Here is a 12,651-nt window from a genome sequence, read left to right on the forward strand (position 1 = left end):
AGTCAGGTGTATTGGGCATGCCCAGGAAGACAGCAACGGTTACTGTCAACTTGGCAAATTTCACGTATGGCGGTGTCCTATGTGTCTGCTGTCTACATAGGCATGCACAGTGCAGCAGGGACATTGGTGAACATACAATGGCTTCAATGCACATTGATAGGGAAGCAGAGATTTACAAAGAGCTGGTGGTGTTGCCACTCTTACAAATAATGTCACTCACACCCAGAGATTCAGTGTGCAGCTGTATATGTTTTGTAGTTATCATGTGTTTTCAGCTACCACCTGTTCACAACTGTTGCATGTGTGGGGCAGTCTTTTGTATATTTGTAGTGCATCTCTTTTTGATTGTTCACTCCCCTTTATAGATGGATCCTAGCTGCCCAGACATGGAGGTTCTTAACCCAGATAGTGGCATTTCAGGTTAGGTTCCCGGTATATAGAGATATACCTTGCCATGGTCACCGGGCTCACATGCATCGGCCAATGCATATGCTAAATATCTTTTTTTTCCAAATATTCCTATAGCAGTAATGCAATACCAGGGTTCCTTTATTCACTGTTAGAATTTCTGTGTGCAGCTGTATGTGTTTTGTAGTAATGTGTTTTCAACTAGCACCTGTTCACACCTGTTGGATGTGTAGGTCAGTCTTTTTGTATATTTATACTCACGCCCAGAGAGGCATAATAAAATGATTAGTCTCGCCAAAAACCCCCATGACTAGTCTCCCAATAATTAGCACATTGTGACAGTAATTATAAAATTGATTTTATGCAAATGCTGAGATGACTAATCCAATATAAGGGCCTTGATAGGAAGGGTATAAAGGCATTGATAAATACCTAGTGGCGGTTTGGGGAGCCTGAGGAAGCTGGTTTCCCTTTAACATATTGTAATCTTACCCATAAAAGCAATGCCATTTTTGTGAAGAAGTTCAGGTAGTTTAGGATTTTCAGAAGCATGACCCCATCCAGCCCATACAGCCTAAAAAAAAGGGGGGGGGGGAAAGGGGGAGAAAAAAAAGTTAAAAAAAAAAATATTTTCACTAATGTTAGTAGAAACAAACAAACAAAAAAAAAAAAACACAACACGTTCAGATTGTGGTCACGTTTTTACATGTGTACAATCTGCTAATAATATATTTGAAAGAGTTTTATGCATTTACATAATTCCATTCAATTCCAGAATTTTTACAAAATGCACATTCCGACATATGCAATGGAAAGGATTTTGCTCAGTAGGTACATAAACAGAAATATTACCTGTACTGGAATCCTTTTTGCAATATCAAGAATAAGCTCAACATTAGCATAATTGTTATTATTTGGACCTCCAGGAACAGGAACATAGTGATCTGCCATTTTAATATACTCTAAAATATAAAATAGAAAAAAATTTTTTTAACTTACAATTATAGGATCAAAGTTATATCAGCTAGAATGGCCATCATGTTTGTACCAGAATCTTAGCTTATAGAAAAAAAGCAAGAAAGGAGGCTTAGTATGGATCACCTAAATAATATTACAAAGTAATAAGCCTTTACAAACACGAGAAAACATAAAAAAAGGGAAATCCATAAGACAAACTCCCACACCTACCCATATAAAAACAAAAGAAATTCCTTCAAAAGACAAAAAATACATACGCATACATTATACCTGTATTTTTTGTCTTTGAAGGAATTTCTCAGATTTTTTATATGTTTATGTGTGGCATAGCATAGGGGTTTCTTTTATCATACATATACGTACAAACACAATATATCACAAAAGTGAGTACACCCCTCACATTTTTGTAAATATTTTATTATATCTTTTCATAAGAAAACACTAAAGTTATGACACTTTGATACAATGTAAAGTAGTCAGTGTACAGCTTGTATAGCAGTGTAAATTTGGGGTACCCTCTAAATAACTCAACACATAGGCATTAATGTGTAAATAGCTGGTGTCTTGTGACTTCTTAATGTTACAAGGTCTCAAGTGTGAATTGGGAGCAGTGGTGTTAAATTTGGCGTTATCGCTCACAGACTCTCTCATACTGGTCACTGGAAGCTCAACATGGCACCTCATGGAGAATAATTCTCAGAGGATCTGAAAAAAAAGAATTGCTGCTCTACATAATCATAGCCTAGGCTATAAGAAGATTACGAACACCCTGAAACTGAGTTGCAGCATGGTGCCCAAGACCATACAGCGGTTTAACCAGACAGATTCCACTAAGAACAAGGCTTGCCAATGCCATGGTCGACCAAAGAAGTTGAGTGCATGTACTCAGCATCATATCCAGAGGTTGACTTTTCAAAATAGATCCATGAGTGCTGGCAGTATTGCAGCAGAGGTTAAAGGGATGAGGGGTCATTCTGTCAGTGCTCAGACCATATGCTGCACACTGCATCAAATTGCTATGCATGGAGGTCATTCTATAAGGAAGCCTCTTCTAAAGATGATGAACAAGAAAGCATGCAGTTTTCTGAAGACAAGCAAGCTAAGGACATGGATTACTGGAACCATGTTCTGTGTGTGGCGGCAACCAGAACAGGAGTACAAAGACAAGTGCTTCTTGCCAACAGTCAAGCATGGTGGTGGGAGTGTTATGGTTTTGAGCTGCATGAGGGCTGCCGCCTGTGAGGATCTACAGTTCATTGAGGGAACCATGAATGCCAGCATGTACTGTGACAAACTGAAGCAGAGCATGGTGCCCTCCCTTCAGGAACTAGGCCACTGGGCAGTATTCCAACATGATTACTACCCCAAACACACCTCCAAGAGGACCACTGCCTTGTTAAAGAAAAGGTAAAGGTGTTGGACCTAAACCCTATTGAGCATCTGTGGGGCATCCTCAAATGGAAGGTAGAGGAGCACAAGGTCTTTAACAGCTCCTCTACCTTGGTGTTGTCATGGAGGAGTGGAAAAGGATTCCAGTGGCTCCCGTGAAGCTCTAGTGAACTCCATTCCCAAGAGAGTTAATGAAGTGATTGAAAATAATAGTGATCACACAAAATATTTACCGTACATTTTGGGCACAATTTAGCCAGTCACTTAGGGGTGTACTCACTTTTGTTGCCAGTGGGTTAGACATTAGTTGCGTCGATTTATTTAGATGGCACATCCCAATTTACACTGTTATACAAGCTGGACACTGACTACTTTACATTGTATCAAAGGGTCATATCTGCAGTGTTGTCCCATGAAATAATATAATAAAATATTTACAAATATGTGAGAAGTGTATTGACATTTGTGATATACTGAGAATACATATATGGACAGTTGCAAATATAGGTATTGAATACATTAAGCATAAAATATGCACACTAGTAATCCATTCATTGTCCCATCACAACCCAAGTACACTTAACTACACTAATATCCACAATAAAGATTAAATATTAAAATCAAGTTAACCCCTTCAGCCCCCGGGCACTTTCCGTTTTTGCGTTTTTGTTTTTTGCTGCCCTTCTTCCAAGAGCCGTAACTTTATTTTTCCATCAATCTTGCCATGTAAGGGCTTGTTTTTTGCGGGACGCGTTGTACTTTTAAATGAAACCATAAGTTTTACCATACAGTGTACTGGAAAACAGCAAAAAAATTCCAAGTGCGGAAAAATTGCAAAAAAAAGTGTGATCGTACAATAGTTTTTGGGATATTTTATTCACTGTGTTCACTATATGGTAAAACTGATGTATCTATGTGATGCCTCAGGTCAGTGCGAGTTTGTAGACACCAAACATGTATAGGTTTACTTGTGTCTAAGGGGTTAAAAAAAATTCACAAGCTTATCCAAAAAAAGTGGTGCACGTTTTGCGCCATTTTCCAAAACCCGTAGCGTTCTCATTTTTTAGGATCTCAGGCTCAATGATGGCTTATTTTTTGCGTTTCGACCTGACGTTTTTAACGGTACCATTTTTGCGCAGATGCTATGTTTTGATCGCCTGTTATTGCATTTTGCGCAAAATTTGCGGCAACCAAAAACGTAATTTTGGCATTTGGAATTTTTTTGCCGCTATGCTGTTTACTGATCAGATTAATTGATTTTATATTTTCATAGATCGGGCATTTCTGAACGTGGCGATACCAAATATGTGTATATTTTTTATTTTTTTAATCCTTTAATTTTCAATTGGGTGAAAGGGGGGGTGATTTGAACTTTTAGGTTTTTTTATTTTTTTTATTTTTTTTTTTACTTTTTTTTTTATTTTACTAGTCCCCCCTAGGGGGCTATAGCGATCAGCAATCCGATCGCTCTGCACTATCTGCAGATCTCAGCTACAGAGCTGAGAACTGCAGAATTGGTGCTTTACTTTCAATGCCGGCTGTATTCCGGCATTGAGAGGAAGTGAGTCATGGTAGCTACAGGCGTCATCATATGATCCAGTGCTACCATGGCAACCACCGAAAGTCACTTGATCATGTCACGTGACTTCCAGTGGGGGCGTTGTAAGTGACTGTCATGGCGGCGCGCATATACATATCGCTGCCAGATTTTGGCAGCAATATGTAAGGGGTTAATGGCCGCGGGTGGAAGCGATTCCACCCGCGACTAGCAGGCACACATGTTAGCTGTTGAAAACAGCTGATATGTGCGCGGATCGCTGCCGCCTGCCCGTGGCAGGGGGCGGGGCTTAGCACACGATTCATGACGTACCCATTACGTCATGGGTCGTTAAGGGGTTAAATAATACTGCTAAGAAATTAAGCAAGAAATCAAATAAAGTAATTGTGTGAAAGAAATAGTATATAGTTGTGTGAATCGGTAAGTAATGGGAGAAGATACCTAACGAGGCACATTAATGCCCAGAAACATGGTCATAAAAGAGATTTCTGGGGGAAGTGGGTCATAGCAGGTAAGAAGAACCCCATGTGAATTGCCTGCGATCTCTAGGGTTCCTCAAGAGGGAAAGATCTTAGTTTATGCTTCATTTGCATAAGGTCTATATGAGTGTCTACAAGAATATCTCTGGAACATAAGACATGAACATGCAGATAATTCCTTTCAGTTAGGACTACTAACAGGACCACAAACACCTAGCCTGGTTACTGGGCAGCAAAGTCTAGGTATAAAATACCGTATATTTCGGACTATAAGACGCACTTTTTTTCCTCCAAATTTGGGAGGAAAGTGTGGGGTGCGTCTTATAGTCCGAATGTCATGTACCTGCGGGTTAGGGAGTTGTGGGGAGGGAGCGGCTGTGGAGTGGGATCACAGCAGGCAGGGAAGGTTGCAGCTGCAAAAAGCCGGCAACTGGAGAAACCACGTGTGCCCACTGTTTAACCCATTCACGACCGGCCAATTTTTCGCTTTCCGTTTTTTTTTTCCGCTATTCTTTTTCTGAGAGACGTAACTTTTTTATTTTTCAGTCAATATGGTCATGTGAGGGCTCATTTTTTGCGGAACGAGCTGTACTTTTAAATGAAACCATCAGTTTTACCATATAGTGTACTAGAAAACGGCAAGAAAATTCCAAATGCTGAAAAATTGCAAAAAAGTGCGATAGCACTATGGTTTGTGAGATATTTTATTCACTGTGTTCACTATATGGTAAAACTGATGTGTGGATGTGATGCCTCAGGTCAGTGCGAGTTCATAGACACCAAACATGTATAGGTTTACTTTTATATAAGGGGTTAAAAAAAAATCGGAAGTTTATCCGAAAAAAGTGGCGCACGTTTTACGCCATATTCCGTGACCCGTAGTGTTCTCATTTTTCGGGATCTATGGCTCAATGACAGCTTATTTTTTGCGTCTCGAGCTGACTTTTTAACGGTACCATTTTTGCGCAGATGCTACGTTTTAATCGCCTCTTATTGCATTTTGCACAAAAGTTGTGGCGACAAAAAAACATCGTTTTGGCGTTTGGAATTTTTTTGCCGCTACGCCGTATACTGATCAGATTAATTGATTTTATATTTTGATAGATCGGGCGTTTCTGAACGCGGCGATACCAAATGTGTGTATATTTTTTATTTTTTTAATCCTTTAATTTTCAAATGGGGCGAATGGGGGGTGATTTGAACTTTTAGGTTTTGGTTTTTTTTAATTTTTTAAAACTTTTTTTAACTTTTTTTTTTTATTATTTTACTAGTCCCCCTAGGGGGCTATTGCGATCAGCAATCCGATCGCTCTGCAGTATCTGCTGATCACAGCTACAAGGCTGTAAACAGCAGATACGCTCTCTTTCTCTTTTGCTGTGCCGCTGGCACAGCGAAAGTGAAACCAAGTCAGGTGTAGTACAGGAGTGAGGAAATAAAGCGAAAGAAGGGTGGATCCAGCACAAATCCTCGTGGTTAAAAGTAAAAAAACATCCTTTATTTCAAAAATTTAAAAGATCATCAGAGACCAGGAGTAGGAAAAATATTTACAATAGACGCATAGGTAAACTTTACGCGTTTCGGACTAAGAGGGTAAAAACAACGGAGTCCTTAATCATAAGTGACCTATGCTTAGCTGGAAGCAACTCATATAGGAGAGGAAGTGAAATACACACCAGGAAAAGGGGCGGAAATGAAAAAAATCGTAGGTGGAAGGAAAAAGCCAAACCACCTGTATCCACTTCAATTGAGAGACAAAAAGGCATTCAACATACATGAGATAAATATATAGCCATAACATTATATATGAATAGATGCCCATAAATAAAGGAATATTGACCAAAAATTACATGAGAAAAAATGTGAATTATAAGCAGAAAAGGCAAAGTCAGCAAGTTTTCCATAATCACAGCAAATGAAAATCGATATAAATTGATGAAAAAATGAAAAAATAAGAATAAAAATAAATATAAAAATACCATGTATCAAGATTGTAAAATAGATACCAACCAAGGACAAAATATTTGATAAATGAAAAAATATATATGTATATATATGTATGAAATGTGTAAAATGTTAATAATAAAGATATTAATTTAGATAATAGCAAAATATCACAAATAAATGTGCAGGCAAAATAAACTATGCTAACATCCCAATGTAATAGTGTAGTATACAAACGGGGGGGGGGGAAGGGGGTGGGGGGGGGCTTGACAAATGTAATAGTAAATGCAGGATATATATATCTGAATATATCTAATGTCAATGAAAAAAATGTGTCAGATTGAAAAAAACAAAATAAAATATGAAAATAACAAAAATCTCACAAATAAATGTGCAAAAAAATATATATATACTAATCTATAACGGCATCACCATGTAATGATATACTAAACAAATTGGGGGGGGGGGAGAGGGGGAGGGGGGCGGGGGAAAAGGGAACGAGATGGGATAGAAAAATTAAAAAATGTATCTCAAATCAGAACGATAGTTCAGGCCATGCGGATGTCTAGTATTAAGTTTAAGTATCCATTTAGCCTCTGTATGTAACAGTGCCTGAAACCAGTCACCTCCTCGGAATGGCTTGGGAACAAATTCAACACCAGTGACTGTGAGCGAAGAAAAATCTGCAGAATGGTGTTCCATGAAGTGTCGGGTGAGACCCGACAAGGAACGTTTTTGTGATGGAAGATTATTAGAAGTAGCTGGTTCAAGGCAAGATGATATCCTAGTATGTTCAGATATCCTGGTTCTCAGGGGTCTGGATGTGCAACCGATGTAACTCATGTTACAGGTAGAACATGTGGCTTTGTACACTACGTGAGTAGTGGCACAATTGATAAATTAATTAATCCTATAGTCTGTATTGTCAACATTAGTGATGACTTTGGTGGTATTCATAAACTTACAAAGACCGCAGCGACTGGAATTACATTTGTAAGAGCCTGAGACACTAAGCCATGTTTTCTTAGGGTTATGAACTGTGTAAGCAGTTGGTGCAATCATGTTACCAACTGTGCATGCTCTCTTCGCTACAATGTTAACTCCATTGGAAAGAACAGATTTCAATGTAGCGTCCTGATCAAGAAGGGGAAGGAAGCGTAAAATCGCATCTTTTATGTTGAAAAAATCCACACTATATGGGGTGGAAAAAGTGATTTTTTCTTTATATGCAGTGGGTTTGATGCGATCTAATAACAAACTGGAACGGGTCCTACTGTCTACAATGGATGATGCTCTATTGATTGTTTGGTTGGAATAACCTCTGGTTTTCAATCTATGTTTAATGTGAGAAGCTTCCTTGGAATAAGCTTGATCAGAAGAACAGAGTCTCTTTCCCCCACAGGAAGACTGAGTAAAGTGTGGGGGATATGGCAACTATCTGCATGAAGGGATGTGTTGCCACTAATGGGTTTCCTATAGAGAGTAGAATCGATGGTACCTGTAATTGAGTTACCAAAAAGACAAACGTCTAAAAAAGGTGCTTGCTGTAAATGAACATTTACTGTAAATTTCAAATTTAGACTATTGTTATTAAAGTAGAGACTAAGAGCTTCTGCAAACTCGTGGGGTGTGCCTTGATCATGGGTGTTACATATCAGTAACTGATCGTCAATATATCTGGCATACCAGGAGATTTGATGTAAGAAAGGGTTGGTATCAATATGAACATAGTATTCCTCCCAGTATGCCATATAAATATTGGCCAGGGCACAGGAAAAACTAGCACCCATAGGGCACCCAGAGATCTGGAGATAATAAGATCCATTAAATTGGAAGTAGTTGTGCCTCAAAAGGAACCCAGTGACCATAAGAATGTACTCCTTAAAATGGTCATCTAAAGAGCTATATTTCTCCAAATGAAAGAAAAGGGCTTGTAAAGCCTTATCATGTGGAATACATGGGTATAATGAGATTACATCACTGGTAACCCAAAATGAATTCGTGGTCCAGTTTATTCTATCCAGATTTTGTAGTAAGCTTTTTGTGTCCCTAATATCACATGACCCTGTGCTACCATGACAACTATCGGGAGTCACGTGATCGCGTCACGTGACTTCCGGTATCGGGCGGTAAGTAAAACATTACCGCAATCGCGCTTATAATGGCGCTGTCACGTATTGACAGCGCCATATAAGGGGTTAATCGGCACGAGCAGATAACGATTCTGCTCGTGCCTAGCAGGCACACATCTCAGCTGTGAAAATCAGCTGAGATGTGCGCCGATCGCGGCATGCTGCCGCCGGAGGACCGCGGGCAGTAACATTATGACATTTAGGACGTAATTTTACTGCCCGCGGTCGTTAAGGGGTTACAGTAAAGGAATATTCATTAGCTGCTCCCCGCCCACATCTCTCCGCTCTGTTCAGTCAGTGACTACAAGCAAGTGTGAGGAGCAGCAAATCAATACTTGTTTAATGTAAACAGCGGACACACGTGGGTGCTCCAGCCGCCTGCTTCCTGCAGCGGCTGGGGAGACTGAGTGTCCACTGTTTAGGAAGCAGGAGCAGGGTGCCGCTGCAGTCATGTCTGGCCTGGAGTAAGCAGATGAACGAGAAAGCTGTGGACAAACAAGCGCAAATAGGGTCTTACCCCAAAGAGTGTAGGGTGGGGAGGGGGGAGTAATGCTACTCACCAGATGTGGTTGTGAGAGTCACAACCACTGTATTAGCATGTACAATCGATCCACGGCTGCAGCCACCCAGTGGCAGAGAACAGAGAACAATAGAGAGGGGTGTTTAAATGCCGCGCCAACAGATCACTCGCTCAGATAGTCAGACCAATGTCACTTTATTTTCATCCATGTCTACGTGTTTCAGGAGCACCTGCTCCCTTCCTCAGGACCGTCAGTATACAAATAACATCAAATCACTGGGATTTGATGTTATTTGTATACTGACGGTCCTGAGGAAGGGAGCAGGTGCTCCTGAAACGCGTAGACCTGGATGAAAATAAAGTGACATTGGTCTGACTATCTGAGCGAGTGATCTGTTGGCGCGGCATTTAAACACCCCTCTCTATTGTTCTCTGTTCTGTGGCCTGGAGTAAGTGCAGATCACTGCAGTGTCCAGGCCAGAGCACGGCATACCTTCACAGCACAGCCCGCAGTCTCTGTACTGAGTGCTCACATTGCTTTAGCCCTGCCTCTGCACTAGAAACAAAGTCTCCCGTAGCTGACAAGGACCTGCAGTGATGTAATGAAGAGGGGTGGGCCAGAGCAGCACAGAACAGCATAGTGCCGGTCTCTTCATTACATCACTGCAGGTCATTGTTCAGCTACGGGAGACTTTGTTTCTAGAGCAGAGGCAGGGACAAATTGAAAGCTAGGTGAGCATCACATCTGTAAAAGTAAGGCAATCTATATATATTATAGATACATATATATACATATATATGACACACACGTTGTAGGATCACACATATAAGGATGGGGAACATACATATTCCACGATGGGGGCCATATATACCTGGAAGGGACCCAGAATGGGGGATGTGCGTACATAATTTGGGGATATTACCTCCATAACAGTGTCAGCAGCACACCCACTCCCCCATAACAGTGTGTCGTGACCACAATTTTTTACTTTAATTTTTGTTTCTATTTTTATCTCCTCTAAAACAAGGACGCGTCTTATAGTCAGGTGCATCTTATAGTCCGAAAAATACGGTAATCTAGGACTCTATTCTTTTGTTAAATGCTGAAACCAAATTACTATGGGAAACTGTATATTTATAAAAAAAAAAATTCAAATTGTATCCTGTTTACATTTTCTTTGTTCTTCGAAATATTAGTATATTGTACAAAAGCATTGTTCTCCTGCTAAACACCTACAAATGATAAGATCTTCATAATCCAAGCAGTGTGTTTGCACAGAACGGAATAAAATAATTGCAAACACATTAGGTACATAGAGAAATAAAATTAATTAATGGATTAAATGTGGTACGTACCTGCATTTGCCTTCAGGTCTTCGGGAGTTACCATAACAACAAATCGAATTGCTCTTTCATTTCGGAACATCTCATAGGACCATCGTCGTATTGATCTCATGCATTTAACAGCCGCTATACCATTGTTGGCTATGAGCACCTGTTGTACAACACAGAAGATCTGTCATTATATGCAAAAAACGAAAAGTACTAAAGAAACCAACTTTTAAAAACTTGCATGCAAGGAGTTATATACCTTTTCAATAACTTTGTTCCCTCCAAAACGAGTAACAAATTCTGCTGGAGAAGCCACTGTGAAATCTCTCTGTAAATCGATTTTTTTCCGTTCACGTCCCTGCTTGACTAGATGTAATCCAGACATACTGGGCCTGAAGACAAAACAACGTTTACATATGAAGCATTAACAATATGATATTGAAGACATTAATTCACAATCGAAGGTAAGGGAGGGCGATTCAACAATTAAGATCCTGGTCTTTGAAAATACTAAATTAAAGCATGCGACACCGGCAAAATAGTTTTAGTTTTCCTACGCAGTGTTCAGACAACCATATTGAAAAACCAGACTTGTCCCCAAATTACAGATGTGATTGGCTCCACGTGTGGTTCCGGGTGTTCTTTTTTTGCATAGTGGACTTGAAGATTTCACACTTTGCATCACTCCATTGAAAGTTAAGTCATTTTAAGTTCACACCTAATTATAAAAAAAAACAAACCCCACATATGATTTGAAAACTGTATTGTCATCCATATACGATCTGTATGGTATCTATATTTGTACATCAGAAGTTATAAAAATTTACATACTGTTTCAAATGTTAAATCTATAAACATTGGATGCTATACAGTTGATCCATATGGGATCTTAATTTTTTTTTTTGCACCCATAGACTTGAATAGGCTACACTCATTTGAAATACAGAGAAGCTTTATTTCATGCAGACATTCAGAAAAAATAAAAACCGGTCATCAAAACTTATTCAAAAGCAATAGCCTGCGGGCTGTCAGATTTCACGAACAGCAAAATTGTTAGTATCCTTCTGGTTAAAGACTTATAATAAAGATAAGAGAATCATGAGATTTAAAAAAGTATAAATATAATAATTTTATTAATTCAATACAAATACAATATAATGTTATGCATATGGAGCAAGAGAATAAAAAAAACCCATAGAGCAGTTGTAGGGACAGCCATTATAACATATACATGTACAGTTGTGCTCAAACGTTTACATAGCAGCAGATTTTTTGCTTCTTGGCCTTTTTTCAGAGAATACGAATGATAACACAAAAACTTTTTTTTTCCACTCATGGTTAGTGGTTGGGTAAAGCCATTTATTGTCAAACTACTGTTTTCTCTTTTTAATGCCAACCAGAAACATCCAAATAACCTTGATCAAAAGTTCACATACCCTGGTGATTTTGGCCTGATAACATGCACAGAAGTTGACACAAATGGGTTTGAATAGCTAATAAACGTAACATCCTGTGACCTGTTTGCTTGTAATCAGTGTATGTGCATAAAAGCTAAGAGTTCCTGGGATCCACTAGCGTTTATGGATTGTTAGTCATGGGGAAAGCAAAAGAATGGTCAACAGAGCTACAGGAAAGGATAGTTGAACTGTATAAAACGGGAAAGGGATACAAAAAGATATCAAAGGAATTGATAATGCCAGTCAGCAGTGTTCAAACTGTGATTAACAAATGGAAAATCAGGGACTCTGTAAAAACCAAACCACAATCAGGTAGACCACCAATATTTTGGCCACAACTGCCAGGAAAATTGCTCAGGATGCAAAGAAAAACCAACAAAATACATCAGCTGAAATACAGAACTCACTGAAAACTAGCGTTGTGGGTGTTGGACAATAAGGAGGCACTTCTAGAAAA

The 12,651-nt window shown here is 39.3% G+C and overlaps 1 protein-coding gene across 1 annotated transcript in view; it reads right to left on the minus strand.

The window, feature by feature from the left end:
- Positions 1 to 12,651, minus strand: part of ACACA (acetyl-CoA carboxylase alpha) — a 776,656-nt gene that overhangs the window by 687,727 nt on the left and 76,278 nt on the right. The window contains exons 3-6 of the mRNA XM_075335853.1: positions 10,997 to 11,129; positions 10,762 to 10,900; positions 1,261 to 1,370; positions 901 to 982 (exon numbers count right to left, since the gene is read on the minus strand). Coding sequence (XP_075191968.1) covers positions 901 to 982; positions 1,261 to 1,370; positions 10,762 to 10,900; positions 10,997 to 11,129 — 464 coding nt within the window. The remainder of the gene's footprint in view (positions 1 to 900; positions 983 to 1,260; positions 1,371 to 10,761; positions 10,901 to 10,996; positions 11,130 to 12,651) is intronic.

This window comes from Anomaloglossus baeobatrachus, chromosome 2 (genome assembly GCF_048569485.1).
Source record: "Anomaloglossus baeobatrachus isolate aAnoBae1 chromosome 2, aAnoBae1.hap1, whole genome shotgun sequence".
Classification (NCBI taxonomy): Eukaryota; Metazoa; Chordata; class Amphibia; order Anura; family Aromobatidae; genus Anomaloglossus; species Anomaloglossus baeobatrachus.